The 19,360-nt window shown below is 41.0% G+C and overlaps 1 protein-coding gene across 1 annotated transcript; it reads left to right on the forward strand.

The window, feature by feature from the left end:
• The first annotated feature begins 5,324 nt into the window (after nt 1-5,324).
• FGF19 (fibroblast growth factor 19) lies at nt 5,325-16,748 on the forward strand. The gene is made up of 3 exons (XM_060262062.1): nt 5,325-5,699; nt 5,960-6,063; nt 14,448-16,748. Exons 1-3 carry the CDS (start codon nt 5,483-5,485, stop codon nt 14,778-14,780), a joined length of 654 nt encoding a protein of 217 aa, XP_060118045.1. The 5' UTR covers nt 5,325-5,482; the 3' UTR covers nt 14,781-16,748.
• Nucleotides 16,749-19,360: the final 2,612 nt, after the last annotated feature.

Genomic DNA, 19,360 nt, shown 5'->3' on the forward strand with positions numbered 1-19,360 from the left:
CTCAAGAGAATTGAAAAAAAAAGAGGGTGGGTAGGAAACGTCATGAGACCAAGGCTGGGCAGACCAGAGGGAACACTCCCTTCCCACAGTCTGCCTGCCTAAGTCCTGCCCTGACCATGACAGGCCAATGCCTGATTGGAAAGGCTGGAGGGAAGGAGACTCTCAAGGCCGGTGCCACAGGGGGGACTCGCAGGAATGTTGCCTGACCGTGCTGCCAGGCCAGCAGACAGATGGCCTTACACCGGCATCGTTCTTCTCCCTATCCCTGCAGGCCTGCAAATAAAGTTCCCAGGTAATGTTTCTTTTTCTACTCTCATTTGCTAGTTTGCATGCTGTGTTAGTTAGGAAACAAGGTTAATGTTTCTTAACTAACATAAAGTCAGTGGCAGCCACTTGGAAGAAGAATTATAAGGTAGTGGGGAGAGTTCATTATTTATGAGTTTCATTACCCAATAGCAGCTTGATCATGTGGGCAAGGTGTGAAATCGCCTTACATGTCTAGGTATATGCTGAGCAAAGAGTCAAAATGCTAGTTTTCCTTATGACTACCTTTCCAGCCCACCCTGTGGATAATCATCTGTTAAATCTCCTTTCAGAGTCTAATAAGAGGACAGAAATAGTAACAAAATTTATTTATTTATTACTTGCATTTATATCCTGCCCTCCCCAGTTGGGCTCAGGGTGGCTAACAACAAGTAAAACAGTAAAACAACAATGTTTAATTATTACAATAAAATTATTACAAAATCATTACAATAAAGCATTATTAAAAATATATGACAATATAAATTAAGATATAATTTATGGTTCCAAGATGGTGTTAATAGTGCTAGTTTAAAATTCTTGATGTTTTAAGCGCTTTATTTATCTGTCTGGTTCAGAAGAAAAGTTTTTTGCTATGGGATGATGGATAATAAGCGCTGTTGTCAGATGTTAAAATGCCTCCAGTTAGACATTAAAAGCCTGTCTAAACAGGCATGTCTTACAGGCCCTGCAGAATTGTGGCAAGTCCCGCAGGGCCCTAACCTCTTCAAGGAGGGCATTCCCTGGGTCTTAGGAAAATTTATATATTGGGACTTAGGAAAATTTATTTCATAGGAATTAAACATCATGACCAAGTTCAGAAATCACCTTGACAAATTGTATTCTGAGAGAGCCAGTTTGGTGTAGCGAGCCAGTTCGGTGTAGAGAGCCAGTTTGGTGTAGTGGTTAAGTGTGCGGACTCTTATTTGATTCCCCATTCCTCCACTTGCACCTGCTGGAATGGCCTTGGGTCAGCCATAGCTCTGGCAGAGTTGTCCTTGAAAGGGCAGCTGCTGTGAGAGCCCTCTCAGCCCCACCCACCTCACAGGGTGTCTGTTGTGGGGGAGGAAGGTAAAGGAGATTGTGAGCCGCTCTGAGACTCTTCGGAGTGGAGGGCAGGATATAAATCCAATATCATCTTCTTCTTCTTCTTCTACCTTGATTTAATTGTTATAGTTGATATCAGTGGTCCGTCTAAGCTGAGTTAGTGTGAGCTAGCGCACAGGTTTTTAGCCTTTGGCTCACACATTTTTTGTCTTCGCTCAGGAAAAAATGGCCGCAGAGCAAACTAATTTATGCAGTAGCCAGTAACTCACGAAGTAGAATTTTTGCTCACAAGACTCCACAGCTTAGAGAGAGTATTGGTTTATATATATGATACTATTAATTTATTTTAAAACTTTTAATGGTATCTTCCTTTTATTGTGTGATTATTCTGTATTTAAGAATTGTGTTTTATATGTATTGTAGTGTATTGATTGTACTAGATTATCAACCTGATAAAGTCTAACAAGTCTTTATTCTTTGTGGACTATACTATTGAGAATGAAGAAAAGAAAGAAAATATCCAAATAATTTATTATTACTGATTATATATCATCTCACTTTTCAGTCAATCTTGGCTCCCCATTTAGCTCATATGAATAGAAGAGTAATACTAAGAATCGCTTCTGTACAAATGTAATGGAAACGTTCCTTTAGAGGTGATTCTTGTCAAGGTCTGAATGATGCATAGAAGTCTACTTGTTTGCTGCCCTCCCATTTACTGAGCTCCTGAGAGTTTAAGGTGATAAATAGAAATTGTCATCAGAACCCATAAAAACTGAAAACTCTTCATACTTGTATAAAAAGTAAGGTGTTGTTTACAAACAACTATGCCACAATAATAAACTAAGCAGTTAAATCATGGTTAAGCACTTTTAAATCCCATTAATTTCATAGGAAGGATCTGAACATGTGGTGCTTCCACTAAATCAGTGGTGTTTGATTTATTGTGCTTTTAGTTTTTAAGATGGTGCAATATATATTTGGGTATGATTTCTGGGAACTCATTGTTGAACATATGAAGCTGCCTTATACTGAATCAGACCCTCGGTCCATCAAAGTCAGTATTGTCTACTCAGACTGGCAGCGTCTCTCCAGGGTCTCAAGCTGAGGTCTTTTCATGCCTATTTGCCTGGACCCTTTTTAGCTGAAGATGCTGGGGATTGAACCTGGGACCTTCTGCTTACCAAGCAGATGCTCTACCACTGAGCCACCGCCCCTTCCAAATCGTTATTCTCCTTATTTACATATGGAAAATACAAACATGAAGTAAATGCCTGAGGCGGCAGATACTAGGTAAGCAAACCAGCTTTAACTTAACTAGGCTAACATAACTTGCATAAAATCATGCAGAGACAATGAATGGTGCCAAATTTGGATGGATCAGGCTTACTTAATCTTTGGTGCTCAGCACAAAAAGATGACTGCTCTAAGCTAACATGCAAAGTACCTTTCTTTAGCACCAGAGAAATCTAGGGAGAAACACAAAGAAAAGAACAAAGTTTAAGTCCAATGGCCTCTTTAAGAAGAATTTAACACCTCTGGAGTACAAATTTTGTTCTGCTGCTGAAGACCAGCTCAGCTACTCACCTGGATCTATATACAAAGAAAAGGTTAAGGTTTAAAGCTCTATTGTGTTAAAGCTCTATCTAGTGGACAAAACTATAATAACAAGGTTAGCTGAATAATTCGTGTCTTGCTATTCTGAGTGTGCTATAACAGAATTTTCTGGGTTGACACAAAACTTTCCATGGAACAATCAGAAGGAAGGAAGGAAGGAAGGAAGGAAGGAAGGAAGGAAGGAAGGAAGGAAGGAAGGAAGGAAGGAAGGAAGGAAGGAAGGAAGGAAGGAAGGAAGGAAGGAAGGGAAGGGAGGAAGGAAGAAAGGAAGGAAGGAAGGAAGGAAGGAAGAAAGAAAGAAAGAAAGAAAGAAAGAAAGAAAGAAAGAAAGAAAGAAAGAAAGAAAGAAAGAAAGAAAGAAAGAAAGAAAGAAAGAAAGAAAGAAAGAAAGAAAGAAAGAAAGAAAGAAAGAAAGAAAGAAAGATTTTTTTAAACAATTCTGTAAGCATTGATTGGGTCTTAGGAACATTTAACACATTTCATTTTTCCTTCCCAGAAGCAAATCGTCTCCACAGAGAAAGTGTATGAAATGCAGATTTTTTTGCTATGAGTTTTCTGATACTGTCATACAATGCTTCAACACTCATGCTGTACTCAAGCTGAGACTCCTTAGGGCAGAGAAACTCTTCTTCTTCTTCTGCACAAGCTGTTTTTCTACTGTTTTCAAACTTTTTAAAGAAAATCCCAGAAGGAAGAGGTAGAATAACTGTACAAGAGGGAAGAAAAAACTGGAAGCTTGGGTTTAACAGTGCCATCATATGCATCCTAACAGGACCACCCACTTGGAAGTAACCCAAGCAGAGTTGCACTTGGTTCTAAGCCTACTCATTAATTAGGGTGTAACTCCACTTATGATCACATTGTGAATGGAGCTTTCAATATGAAAGATGACAGGAAAAGTGTTAACAGGCTACCTTTGTCTACAATCTCCAGCATTTTTACTTTGAAGAAAGTTACACTGAATTAATACAGCTAATTAATGCTTGTGAAGTCTATTTTTTAAAAAGAAGTTTGGAACGAAGCCTCATTAATAAGTTGGATATTCTTTAGATACAGCCCCCTCTTCCTCACAACAAAGGAGTTGGATTTGAAGTCCTCAGGATGTATAGGTTAATTATATTGGTCCACAAATAAAGAAAGAAGAAGAGGAGGAACTTTGGAGTGTTAATTTAGTAGTAAACAGCTCTCCTTATTCGCCTTGAGTGTCTCCCAGATGTTTAGTGTGTCACATTTATTTGTACATGTACATGATTGTGTTTTTGTACTTAACCAGTATCACACACACATCCTAACAACATTGTGACCACATGGCTTTCATATATGTGTATATAGATCTAAATATGATCACATATATGAATCTACATTATGTAGATATGGATAAGAATGCCAGTTAAGTAATAACTGGAATTTCTTCCATGTGCTTAATAGAATCCTTGATGGGCCTACCAGAAAACTACCTTTTGCAGGCAAGCTGCAGAAGTTACCTGTTTTACAATCTCCTTCTTCCATTCTTTCTTGAGAGGTGTTGCATCAGCCGATGTGTTTGGGCATCTTGTAGAACAAAGGCAATTGATATTACAAAATGGGTGATTTCCCAGATCATTCAGCATTAAATTGAAATGCTCAAGTCTCTTGTTGGCTGTAATGAGTGTGCGCTGCTCACATGATTTAGAAAGATGGTAATGAACACGGTGGTCTGTGTAGGGCAGTCAGAGTGTGGAGGTGTATAAGCACATACAATCTAACAAGCTTTTCCCAAAGCCTGATTGTGCGTGTGTAGAGGAGAGGGATCTGCCAGGTTATTTTTGGAAAGGTAAAGAAAATGGGGTAAAAGTTATTTTCCCAGAAGAATTGGAAATCCGACTTGTAATTTGCTTTCTCGCTTTCACCTAGGTTTAATTCGATTTATCCATTTGTTTAAACACACACGCAGCTCTTTCCTGTTATTTACACCTCGAGAAGTAAACGGAGGATGTGCGGGGAGGGGGCGGGGGGAGACCATGTGAGGCTACAAAAGTGAATCTCGCTATTCTTGGTTCCTTCCACACCTTATTTTCAAAGTCCGGTCCAAGACTCTCTAGGTTGCTACCATGCTGGCAGTGTTTCTAGCAACGCACTGAAGATAAGCATTGCTATTCCAACTTTTAAAAGAAAAGCCTCGCCTCGACAAAGCTTGCTGGAGAGCCAAGCCTGAAGGATGTCCCGTGGGTAATGATGTAATCCTGATCAATACAACTGGGCGGGTATTGGCCCAGGTCCCTGCTAAGGAGCGGTGTCTGTATTGGAATTAGTTTTATCGATCGGACTGATAAGAGAGACCTATATAAAGCAGCTGATTACCTTTGCATTTCCTACCACCCTTCCTGAGGAATTAGCTCCAAAACACCAAGCTCCACACACACACACACACCCTTCTCTCTCTCTCTCCCTCTCTCTCTCCCCCCGTGGGAACCTTCGCTTCTCTGTCTGCATTGCTGTGTTTGCCTGGAAGGGAGTCCTCTCGCAACTGGCCGAGATGTGGCAGAAGCCTCTGGCTCTGATGGGATTTTGCTTTGCCGTGGTCGCCAGATCTTTGCCTCTCACAGATGCTGGACCACATGTCAACTACGGCTGGGGGGAGCCTGTAAGATTAAGGCATCTCTACACCGCCGGCAGGCACGGGAACTTCAGGTTTTTCCTGCGGATTAACGGCGATGGCCGAGTGGACGGCACCGGCACCCAAAGTCTGCACAGTAAGTACCATCGTGGCAGAGCTCCTCTTGGAACCGGAGGCAGCCTCCCTCGTCTGGTTTCCCAAGGTCGCGGTTTTTTGTGATTTGTGTGTGTGCGGCTGACATATTTGGTTAAGTGTGTGACGTTCGGACATCCATCGGGACCTCACCTTTACGGTCTTGACATGATGCGTGTGCCCGTGTGATGCTTCCCTTAGGGCGATCTTTTCCTTGTCCCCGCCCAGGTAGTGTTTAACGTTGTGTTTTGTTTCGCTGCACAGGTTTGCTAGAGATCAGAGCCGTGTCGGTTCGCACGGTGGCGATCAAGGGTGTGCACAGCTCTCGCTACCTTTGCATGGAAGAGGAAGGGAGGCTGCACGGGCTTGTAAGTTACGGCTTGGGGGCCGAATCTGGTACTCACCGCCGGCAGGCCAGTAGTCCCCAGGAAATGTCTTTCATGCATTCGCCTAACTGTTCCAGCCAGCCCAAGCCAGACAAAACAATAGCTGCCCGCCAATTTCTCTTATTCGCATACAACAGAGCAGTCTAAGCACGATCACAAACGTGTTCGGGGGAAAGTCTTTCTCTAAAAAAATCAATTTTGTGTTAGCATCTCACTGATGGAAGACAGCAGCCCTCTCCCCTCCCTGCAGAAAAACAACTCACCCAATTAAATTATGAAAAAAGTGATGATGCTACTTTGGTTGATGCTCACATTTGAGCAAAGAGAATGCATGCTCGATCTCCAAGAAAAATGAACTTAGGTAATAAAATGAATTTAAGTCAGGGAATAATTAGGTCTGTGAACAAAATAGCCCCAGAACAAACTAATTTATGCAGTAGTTTATAAATTTAATGCCAGTAGCTCACAAAGTAAACTTTTTCCTCATGAGGCTCTACAGCTTAGAGGGAGTATTGCACAGGAGGCATCTACACATGCATGGATTCAGAAATTGTGCCCCTATCACGGATGCTTGGCTCAGAACCTTCAAACATTTGTGATTCTCCCTCTCCATGGCAGTCATTTTATGACTGGTCCCATCTCCCATGGCATGGCAGCCATTATGCTCTGGTGCTCACTACACTTGCTCAGAATTCAAAAAATGCCCACATGGTCAACAGAATTAGGGACACCTTCTAGTTTATTCTGCTTGCTGGCAATGTTTGTGAAAGTCTACTATGATTCATGTATACAGGAAATGTATGTCTTAGGTGCTGGACAAGTAAGAGTTCATGCAGGAACACTATTTTGCTTATCAACTTAAGTTGTAGGTGAAATCAGCAATACTTCTTTAGTGACCAAGAGTTCAGTCACCTCTAATGACCAAACCAGAAATAACAGCAGCTGTAAGGAAAAACAGCAGTGACAAAAAGGGCCCAGAACAACCTGAACTGACAGTCTTTGTTAATTAGCATGTACACTCACATGATCATTTTCAAATGCTTTGTCTGAGGGGGAGGGAAGCAGCTTTAGATGACATTGCCAGAGTCAAAGAAAGTGGGTGGTTGTACCTTTTGTAATCTATAGCCTTCACTGAGACATATCTTACTGCAGTCTCAAAATGTTTTCTAGCCAATTACAGCCAATGCCCTGGTGCATCTTTCAAATAAAACCGGTTTTAACCTGGCATCAAAATAAACAGAGAGCATATGCACTAAGTGACTGTAACTGGGGATGAAGTTTGAGTCCAGTGAAAGCTTTAAAGGACAAAGTTTAATTTTGCAGATAAGCTTTCATATGCATGCAAATTTCTTCAGATACATTGAAACAGACGTCCTTACATATAGGTGGGGAGGGGTTAGTTGCCAGGAAGGGCTAATTAAGATATATAAGTAATTGAGGAATTTATAGCTAAGATTGGATTAAAGCAGTTGGTAAGACTTGTGGATTTAATTCTGGGTATAAGCGAGAACTTAGTGACTTAGTATGTGCACACTTCTTCAGGTACATTAAAACAGATTTCCTCAAGCATTACATATGGGTAGAGAGAGGTGGGATGGGGTTAGTTGCCAGGAAGGGCTAAATAGAGTTAAGATGGATAAGTAATTAAGCAATAAATATAGCTAAGGTTGGATTAAAACAGTTGGTAAAACTTGTGGATAGCTGCAATTTAGCATACATGTAATAAAAGAGTTAACAGATTTGAGAACTATGTTTAAGTCCAGTGGCACCTGTAAGACCAACAAAGTTTAATTCTGGGTATAAGTGAAAATTAAGAACCCAAAATCTCCATTAAACCCTGGGGCTTCCATTGTCCTGAGTGCTGTAACAACTTGTAAACATCAGCAATCTCCTGTTCCAGTCTGTTTCTGAAATCCTTTTGCAATAAAAAAGCTACTTTGAGGTCCCCCACTGAGTGCTCTAGGAGGTTGAAATGTTCTTCTACAGGTTTCTCAATTTTGTGATTCTTAATGTCAGATTTGAGTTCATTTTTCCTTTGGCTTAGGGTTTGACATGTTTGCCCTATGTAGAGAACTGAAGGTCATTTCACGGCATATACAGTGTTAGCATGTGATGAGCCTGAGATGTTGTTAGGTCCAATGATTATGTTAACTGGGTGTATGTGGCAGAAAAGTTGGCATCTAGGTTTATTGCAAGCTTTGATGCCAGTGTCTATGTTCAAATTAGATCTTGTATTATTGTGGTGGGTGAGGAGCTGTTAAAGATTGGGAAGCTGTCTGTGTACAAGAAAAGGTTTGCCTCCCAGTACCTGTGGAAGAGAACTGTCATTCAGTACAGGTTGCAAATTGCTAATGATGCATTGAACTCTTTTGAACTATGTGACCACTAGTGGTGTTCTGTTATTGTCTCTTTCAAGTCTGTCTTGCAACAGGTTTTCTCTGGGTACCACTCTGGCTTTGTTAATCTGTTTACTGACTTCATCAGGTGGATACTTTAGTTCCAAAAAGGTTTGTTGTAGATCCCTCTGGTGAGAATCCCTGTCTGTAGGATTGGAGCAGATGCAGCTGTAGCGTAGAGTCTGACTGTGTGCAGTGGATTGTTTTGTATGTTTAGGATGGTAGCTGGAGGCATATAGATAGGTTTGTGAGACAGTAGGTTTCTGGTATGCGCCCATTGTGTGTTTTTACATTAATGTCCAGAAAATGTATTTCTTGCATAGATTGGTTCATTGTCAGGTTGATGGTGGGATGAAAAACACTGAATGCCTGGTGGAATATGCCCAGGGCTTCTTTACGATGTGTCCAGACAATTCTTTACCATATGTCATTGTTTCCCATTTGCAGGGTCGTGACCTGGTACCAGGCCACAAGAAAAGCCAAAGCTAGCCCCGCCCCCAGCAAAGCTAGCCCTGCCCCCAGCAAAGCATGACCTCTGCTCTGCTTCCTTCCTTCCCCCATCTCTCTGTTGTGCAGAAAAAAGCTAGCCTTGAAGACTGACACTGGCTGCAAAGCCTGAGCTCTGTTTGGCTTCCTTCCTTCCCCCGTCTCTGTGTTGTGCAGAGAGGAGCTGGGTGCCTCTCCTTCCTTCTCCCCCCCCCCATGCCACTGTTTAAGAGAAAAGTTGGGAGTCCACTGGCACTTTAGACCCACAAAGTATTCTTCAAGGTATGAGCTTTCATGTGCCTTGCAGTATGCTCTTTTGGGGAGATTTCGTTGGGAGGCCTGGGCGGCAAAGAAGTGTGTGTGTGTGTGTGTGTTTCAGCCGGCAGGGGCAGGGAGTGGCATTCCAGTAGCTATGTTTTTTTTACCAAACGACCCCTGGGCAGAATTGTTGCTGGCTGGGGTCATCTGATGGTGAGAGAGGCTTTTTTCCCCCTATCCTACCCCCCTTCTTTCTTTCTTTCCCTGCAAGTGCTGCTCTGTCTATATTCTTGGTGCTAGGAGGGGGGAAGCAACAGTGAGAGGGCTTCTAGTGCCCTGGCCCCACTGGTGGACATTCTGGTGCTTTTAGGCATTGTATGAGAGAATTTTGGACTGGATAGTTCCACTGGTCTGATCCAACATAGTTCCTCTTATGTTCTTTCTTTCCATGTCTTCTATTCCTCTCTTTCCATTTCATTCTTTCCCTTTCTTTTCTTCCATTTTTACTGGATGAAACTTTTCTGTTCATCATACTGTTGTTGCAGACATAGGAGCTCTGCCAATGAAAGGCTGGCACCCCCAGTTGTAGCCAGCTGGCCTTTCTATGAGATTTCTGTGTGAGTGAGAGTGAGAGGTGTGGGGCAGAAAGAGATTATTGGAGATTACTGCAGTATATCTCAACAGCAGTGGAAGTGATGGCACTATGAACTTGGCACCATTTTACTGGTCCTGCTTTTAACAGCTGCCTGACACCAAAATTAAACTCCTCCTGTAGATATTAAAAAGTATGAAAGAAGTTCACTGGCTAAATATCTGCAAAACAGGTTGCTTTTAAAGGCATGGGAAACAGTCAGTAAAAAGCTGCAGGCCCCTCATAAATATTCTTTTTGGGATAACTACAGAAAAGTTTGTATGAACTTCATATAACTTGAAATTAATTCATTAATTGCAGTACAATTCTCTGCTACCTTTCACAGCAATTTCCCAGTGTTTCAGCCAAAGAAAAGTATGAAAAATATCTGTCGAAAGATTTTCTTGAAACCAAGCAAGCTTGGTTATAGCTTGAGTCAGGGTTCCAGTAGTACCAGCTGAAGGAAGGGCCTACTAAATGTTTCAGCATATTTTGAGGTAGAGTAGATGCCAGGGCCCAGTGTGGTGATACACAGTGCTGTTATTCCTGATGGTAATGGCAACAGCACTCCCAACTGCATACACTGGCCAGTGCTGTTGAGGAAGGGGTGTGTAGGTGGTGCAGGCAATTGAATATGGGCATTAGGAGTGCTTGCAAGCTGGAGAAGAACACACAAACAGATAGGTGCATGCAGATGTGGGAGTGGAAAGAGAGGACTGCCCACTTTCCATTTTGGCTCAGCATGAGTTTCAGAGAGATTTTTCTGAAAATGAAGTTACTTCCGAAGAAGAGGCAGGTTTGCGGCAGTGCCCTGGAAGTGACATCACAGGAAAAGGTGGTTTTGTTCAGTGTGCCTTGGAAATGACATCACTTGGCCCTTGACACCGCAGGAAATGACATTATTCCGGTCTTCTGGTTCCACACCCAAAGTCTCTTGGCTCCACCCCCATGAAGCTGAAGTGTAAAAATAACCAGGCCACAGGAAAGAAAAGTTTCGGAAACCCTGCCATATGTCATCAATGTATTTCAGGTATAAGAGATGTGTGAGCAGGCTGAAGTTTAACAAGTGTGCTCCAAGTTACCCATAATGATATTAGCACACTCTGGGGTTATGCAGGTGCCCATGGATGTACCATTGATCTTAAGGTACAAGCTGTCACCAAATTTAGAGTGGTGAGAACAAAATGGTGCAGTTTGGTAGCAAAGCCAGCTGGGGTGTTGTCAGAAATCATATTCCTCATGGCTTCTAATCCATCTTTGTGAGGGATGTTGGTACACAGAGATTCCACATACATAGTGGCTAAAATAGTTGTTGTGTCTTGTATTTCAGTCCTGAAATTACAACACAGCGGACGCTACGGAGGTGACCAGTGGAAGTCCACTGGTCCCCGGATGTAGCTCCCCAAATACGCTCCGCCAATCAAGATCTGTGGCGGGAAGTTTAACTGGCCAGGATTGGACATGGCCAGACTGAGGGTTGTTCCGGGGTATGTATATAATCGGGACCCGGCCCACGTTGCCTTGCGTTGTGATGTACTCGCTAATAAAGCATGTTGCCTTGAACACGTCTCGTCACTCAGTACATTACAATAGTATTATCTGGAAGGCTGTTCAAAGATAGTATTTTCCTCAGAAAGTCTGTGGTGTCATGCACATAACTAGGACCAGGGCTTTTTTTTGTAGGAAAAGCCCAGCAGGAACTCATCTGCATATTAGGCTACACTCACTGATGCCAAACCAGCTGGAACTGAGTTCCTGTGCATTCTTGCTCAAAAAAGCCCTGACTAGGAGCGTTGATTTCACAGGATCTTAGAACAGAGTCCATGTATCCAAATACCCCCACTGTGTTAGTGCTTATGCTTGAGACAATGGGGCATCCTAGGTTGCCAGGTTTGTGTATTTTGGGTAGAAGATTAAAAGTACCTGGTTGAGGTTCCTGTGGTGTGTCTGAAAGTATTGCAGGGGTAACTCCTTTATTTAGATAATAATAATAATAATAAAAATAAGTTTTTATTTATGCCCCGCCAAGGCAGGCTCAGGGATCTGAGTCCAGTTGTCTGTAAAAAGTGGTATTTGAGAGTTGTCTTTGAGCCTCGTGGATGTAGTCACATCTACTCCTGATGCCAACAGTTCCACCTTTGTTTGTCTCATTAATTATAGTATCTGAACTGTTCCTGAGACTGTCTATGGTCTTCGTTTCAGCATGGTTGAGATTCTGTTGTACATTATATGTTTGTTGATGACATTGGTTTGGACTCTACAATGAATGCATTCAGTGTAAATATCCACTGTGGTATTGCAAGAGGGGTCCATGTGTGGTCTCTTTATGTAGTGATTTTGATGGTACGCGGTGGTAAGTATCTGGTTCATTGGTGGGTTGGAGGGATAGTAGCTGTTCTCTAGTAGATCGTGTGATGGTATGTTGTGAAGATGCTGCCTGTTCTTTCTTGTTCTGTTTCTTGTTGAAAGTACTCCTTCAAGCATAGACACTGGATAACAGCTTCCAGATCCCCACAAAACTGAATAATCTGTGTGGATTTGATGAGGCAGAATGAAAGTCCACATGAAATAACTGATTCCTCTGCTGGGCTAAGTCTGTGCTATGAAAGGCTGACTATATTGTTCGTGGAGTTCTTGTTCTTAAGATTAGCAGTCTGCAGGTTAGAGAGTCTTTTGGGGGGTTTTGTTGCTTCAGCAACTCCATTTGAGAGCTGTAGATGGCTTGTCTTTTCTTGTAGAAATCTTGCCAAGCAGGCTGATTCCTTGTAGAAATGTCCAGATCTGAAGAAATGTGTGTGTACATCAATGTTTACCCAGAATTATACTTTGTTGGTCTTAAGGTGAAAGTGGACTCAAAGTTTGTTCTGTTGCTTCAGACCAATGGTCAGCCACCTGAATGCAACTGGGGATGCCATTCCCCATTCTGTATGCCAACACTGCCCCGGGAGCCACTCACCTAACTTCTAAAAGTAGAAGCATCCACAGCAGAGAAACCTGGCCATTATATCTTCAGTTATCAACAACCCAGTTATTGTTTTTTTGAAGCACAGCAATGTAAGCTGATGTTTCTGGCTTTGGCACCATTTTGGCATCTGTGCACATAGAAAAACGTATCCGCACCCCTAAATTATAAACCTGATCCTTATGGTGAAGCACAGCTTCATTGCAAATAGGAAAAACACCAACACTGTTGTCACACAAACTACTGATTATCAGGATCTCTCTTCTTGTATGGCTGCAAAAGCTTAGACCTTGAATTTAAAAACTGTGGTCGTAAAGGTGCCACTGGACTCAAGGTTTGTTCTGTTGAATGGATACTGTTTTTGAGCCCACTTCTAAAGCATTACTGGCTATAGACATCAGTTTATGACTACAACGGCAATTCTGAATCACAGCAAATGGATAAATTGAGCTGGATAGAAAAATAATATAGGTTTTAACCAATTAGTAAACATGTTGATCTACGTAGAAACTAAACAAGCTTACTGCAAGGTATATTAAAACAGAATAATGTCCATTAATATATTTCTTTATAATATTTTATTGTCCATATTTGAATAATGAATGTTTCCTTTTACTGTAATTGACTTTATCAACGTAGCCTCATTGTGAATACAAGGTTTAAATACAAGCCGTTTGGATTAATAATATTTTATCATACACCATATAAAGATTTAAATTTTTGCAAAGTTAATATATCTAAGATTTCAGGTTTTCACAACTGGTAACATCATTAGGGTTTGTAGAATCTTTCGGGCTCAAGTGCTGTGTTCTACTGGAGAAAGTTTTTCTTCCAGACGTTTCGTTCTTGGCTGCGGAGAACATCCTCAGTGGCGTTGCAGCCGGAGCAGGCGCTCTGACCTTCTTGGCTGCTGTGCATTGTGCTCCCTTCCCTCCTGCCCTGAAGGGAAGAATAATCAGAGTTATGTCCAGTGGTAATTGCTGTGTAACTTGCTACCATATAATTTGCACAAGTGACCCATGTGGCAGTGGCTGCACTCTTATGCCACACAATGCACCAGGCCCAGTGGCAGCCTCCACACAACCTGTACAATTTTGCTGGCCCTGGGAGTGGTCACTACACAGCTCACCTGAGTGACTTGCTACTATACTTTTGCAACTTGGTCAGACTTTTCCCAAGAAGAGGTTACCAAGGAAAGAGAAAGAAGAAAAGCAGAGAGCCAGTGTGGTGCGATGGTTAGAGTGCTCAGACCAAGATTTGGGAGACCCAGGCTCAAATCCCAACTCTGCCATAGAAGCTTGCTGGGAGACCTTGGGCCAGTCACTCTCTCTGCCTAATCTACCTCATGGGGTTGTAGTGAGGGTGAACTGGAAGAGAAGAGAATAATGTAAGCTGCTTTGGGTCCCCACTGGGGAGGTATAAATGGAGTAAATATATAATTTAAAAGCTGAAGACAGGGGTGGGGCAAATAAAAGTTGTTTGATGAGTGTGAAAGAAATGGGAAAGGATATGGAGGAAAGAAAGAGGAAGTAGTGCGGGGAAGGGAATACAGAAGGAAATGAAGTGACCCCAACAAGTTCTTGAAGGTTCCCTGCTTACATACATATATTAACTAGCATTTCTTTGTCTTCAGCTCATATATTCTACAGAGGATTGTTCTTTTGAAGAGGAGATTCGTCCAGATGGCTACAATGTCTACAAGTCAAAAAAATATGGTGTTTCAGTCTCCTTAAGTAGTGCCAAACAAAGACAACAATTTAAAGGGAAAGATTTTCTTCCACTGTCTCATTTCTTGCCTATGATCAACACTATCCCAGTAGAGTCTACAGATTTTGGAGAATATGGTGATGTTAGACCACCTCAAGAATCTGGTATTTTCAATTTGCCTGTTGAAACTGATAGCACGGACCCCTTTGGCATCACTTCAGATGTATCATCAGTGCAAAGTCCTAGCTTTGGTAAATAACCAGGGCTCTTTTGCTTTAGTTTTGCTTTCTCTCACACACACAACAACAAAACCAACGTCTATGGTAGTGAATCTGGCAGTAATATCTGAAATACAGGAATGTCTTTAGCCGTAGTACTGCCCTTGTGCATCAAATGAACAATTACTGTAAATTACTAACAGCACAAAAGCTACGTTCACAAATACTTCCTAACAATTCTACAAAAAAAAAAAAAAAACACGAAACCCCCACCAACCCTAGAATGGTATTTTAAAAACCTTCTCCTAAGAAAAGTTGTTTAATTCAGGAATGACAAATATGCATATTGTGCAGGCATTTCTTCTGCCTTGGAGATGTCTGAAAGGATAAGATGATGAATATTTTACTTTACTACTTCATTGTTTTATAATTCACCTCTTGCGTCCTGATGACAATAGCACCAAGCGAGGAATAACTTATTTTCTTTAATGTGATTCAATTCATCGATGCATAAGAAACAAAACTAGCACAACCAACTAAGGAAACACACACAAGCCACAGAAATGATTTATTCATTTATTCCCATAAATCTCTGCAAGTATTTGAGGAATATTAACCATGGATAGGCAATTTCTACCCCGAGGTTATCTGATATAGAGATAAAATTGGCCATTTGGTCCTAGTGAATGAGATAAACTTATTTTTTCAGTGATCTAATATCTGGTGCTAGGGTTGCCAGCCTCCCAAGTGGGGCCTGGAGATCTCCTGCTTTTACAATTGATCTCCACCTGGCAAAGATCAGCTTCCCTGGATAAAATGGCTGCTTGGAAGGGTGGACTCTATGGCATGTACCATGCTGAGGCTCCTCCCCCTCCCCTCCCCAAACCCCACCCTCTCCTGGATCCAATCCCAAAGTCTCCCAAGTATTTTCAAACACAGACCTAACAACCCTATCTGGTGCTAAAAGAGTAACCAGTTTTTTTAATTTTCACTAGGTTCTTCATTGTATAAAACAGAAAGTAACTTTTAATTTCTTATACTGAAAAAAGCCATATTGACAGTGCTTTCCTAAGCAGCTCTACTCAGAATCCTACTCAGGTCTATTCAGTGAGGATGATTCCCAAAAAATGTTGTTAGAATTGTACTGTTACAGATGCAAATATCTGAAGCCCTAAATTTCTGGAAGAGTATTGGCTGCTGTCCATCTGGAATTACCAAATACAGATGAACATGTAACCAGTTATCTTTTATTGTGCTATGTAGAGGAAGAAAAACAAGATGTCTTTTGTGGCTGATAAAGAATTTTATATAACTTAAAACTTGCATATTCCTTTAGAAACCTAATTTGATCAAACGAAATCCACCTTATTTGTTTTGTTTTGTACAATCTTTCTACATAAGTAGTGATTTAAAAATATATATTATGAAGAAGTTACGGTTATGCTTTGGCAAGACTTTTGATCAAGGCCACTGGTGTTAACACTATGAATATGACCAGTTGAGGAATATGGCAAACTGCCTGAATCCTTGCCTTGGGAAAGTCAGTTGCTGGCACTGTTTTAAATCATTGTGGATTTGCATACCATTGGATAATACAATGCAGTAAGTAACATTTTTTTTAACTTTGTATATAAACACCTTTAAACTAGCTGAAGGAAAAGTTAGAAGAGTCATCTTCCATAGAGTTTGCCAACTGGCCTGGAGGGGGGGGGGGAACTATTCCTTTAATAGAGGCTTAACGGGTGGAAATGGGCAACTGAAGCTTTTATGGCATGAAGGTAAATAATATCACCTAGATAATAGCATTCAAATAAGCCTCTTTGAAAGAGCCTTTTTTCTCACTAGGCAGTTGATAACCCTAATCTTGAGATACTACATTTTCCCAAAGATTCTTGTATAAAGTACTATTGTTATGTACAGAAAACTAAAAAAAAAAATTATTTTCTTGACTCAGCACTTCATTGTCAATGCTATATTTATGTAATTTATTAAACACATATATCTGTTTATTTTGTTATTGTATTTATACTCAAATTTATATTTATGCATTCCAATGTGGTCTTTTTTAAAGTCTCTACAAATGTAGTAATTTTTGTAATTTTGATAACGCTGAGTAAAAATTAAACTAATTTTGTATATAAAATAGTTGTAGCTTTAGTGTGTGACATTTTTAAATTAATAAAATATAGTGAAACACTGAGTGGTCTATATGTTTCTTTGCTAAACCTGAATGATGACATTCAGCACCCAGATTAACAGGAACCGTTGGATTTCCTGACCTTTAAGTATTAAGCTAATTAAGCACATGCACACACATTTATTATTTATTTTCAACCAGAGACTGCAAAACAGCTTCATTACCATCTTTTCATCTTCAAGGACTAAACTTTTTTTTAAAAAAATATCAGAATATTAAACACAGCCCAACTCTGGAAAAGCTCAAAAATCTACATATATATTTCCAGCATCTCAGAAGTTCCAAACAGATCACTAAGACTTATCACCACAACCCCAAGCAATTGTGTAGGGAGGAATGTGGCTACAGATTAACATGATACTGAATCAGGCCACTGTCTAGCTGGCCCTCAAGTGAATACACACTTCAAAGGAAGGCAGGAACATGTACTATGGATTAATCACCTGTGTGATACAATAGCATGAGGAAAATGTCTTCATAACCTAAAGAAATTCCATAGCAAAAAGACAATTTCTTCCAATCTTGGAGCAACACTGATAAAGTGCTTCACAAGGCCTACAAGACAATAATATTTCAGCTAGCTTTTAACTGAAATGATGACCACTGCGCAGATATTAGATCTAAATGGATGTTTAAAATCACTGGATGCCATCCTTAAACTGTATGGAAATTAGCACCAAATTGTTTTAATCTAATATTTAAATTAAATGCTTTTATTGTTCTATTATGCATTGTGAGCTGTCCTGAGCCTGCTTCAACGTGGAGGTTGGGGTATAAATCAAATAAACATAACATAATAACATAACATAAACATGTCCATGTAGCTCTTACATGTCCTGACTTGGATGGCACAGGCTAGCCCAGTCTCATCAGATCTTGGAAGTTAATAGGTCAGCCCTGGTTAGTATTTGCATGGGAAAACACCAAAGAATTCCAGGTTGCTATGCAGAGGCAGGAAACTGGAAAACACCTCTGAATGTCTCTTGCCTTGAAAAACCTAAGGTATGGAACCATAATAAAGCAGCTGTGAGCTGACAGCACTTTATATACACACATAGCATCTACATCCTATATTATTTCCTTTCTTTAATCAAAGAGCGTACTCCATTGAATAGAAAGTTTGAGTCTCTGTTTGATTCCAAAAGAGTACCTGCCATCCTTATTCATATGATTACACAAATATCTGGTTTTTAAAAAGATTACTTTAGATTTTTTTTGTTTTCGAAAATTAATTTAACTTGTGCTCTTTCAGTATAGGTGGTGCAACCCTCTTTTTACAAAGCAGCAGATAAAGCAAAGATGATACTTGGGCTACCAAGATGCAAATGCATGTTGCAGCCTTTTTGGTCTTTTATACAAATGATAAGTAACTCAAATGAGCGTGTGTGTAAGGTGCCATCAAGTCGCAGGCAATTTATGGGGACACCAGCAAGGGCTTTCAAGGAAAGTGAGAAGCAGAAGTAGTTTGCTAGTGCCTTCCCCTGCAGAGTTTTTTTTTATAGTCTCCCTTCCAAGTACTGACCCCACTGAGCTTCAGAGATCTGACAAGATCAGGTAGTGCTGCCAGTCTCCAGGTGAGGCTTGGAGATCTCCCACTTTTACAACTGATCTCCAGCTGGCAGAGATCAGCTCCCCTGGAGAAAATGGCTGTTTGGAAGGGTGGTCTCTATGCTGAGGCCCCTCCCTCCCCAAACCCTGCTCTCTCCCAAAGTCTCCAGGTATTTTCCAACACAGACCTGGCAACCCTAAGATCACGCCATACCATACTATCTTTCCTCCCAGTAATTCAAGTAGCTGTTTACAAAATAAAAATCCAATTGATGATTTGGGGGGGATATGAGATTAAATATATGACTGAACACTGCATCTGAATGACCATGATTGTATCAGTTTGAGAGCCAGTTTGGTGTAGTGGTTAAGTGTGCGGTCTCGTATCTGGGAGAACTGGATTCCCCACTCCTCCACTTGCAGTTGCTGGAATGGCTTTGGGTCAGCCATAGCTCTTGCAGAGATGCCCTTGAAAGGGCAGCTTCTTGTGAGAGCTCTCTCAACCCCACTTACCTCACAGGGTGTCTGCTGCGGGGGAGGAAGGTAAAGGAGATTATAAACCACTCTGAGACTTTGAGAGTCAGAGTGGAGGGTGGGGTATAAATTTCTTCTTCATCACTCAGTACTGGCAAAACTATTACTATATTTTCAGATAATGTACATAGCAAAACTTTTTAAAAAGTCATTAAAAATCCCACCACTTTAGACATCAGTCTTTCAATCCCATTACATTAAACACTTCCAAATTAATCACACCAATCTGATAAAGCACTTAAACTTGCTTTCTCATTGCACTATTCTGGAAAAGCAGGGGGGAATGAGATATCAAGACTGTGCTTTAACAATGCTAAATTTGGTCTCAAGTTTTGAAAGTGG

This window comes from Heteronotia binoei, chromosome 21, assembly GCF_032191835.1.
Source record: "Heteronotia binoei isolate CCM8104 ecotype False Entrance Well chromosome 21, APGP_CSIRO_Hbin_v1, whole genome shotgun sequence".
Classification (NCBI taxonomy): Eukaryota; Metazoa; Chordata; class Lepidosauria; order Squamata; family Gekkonidae; genus Heteronotia; species Heteronotia binoei.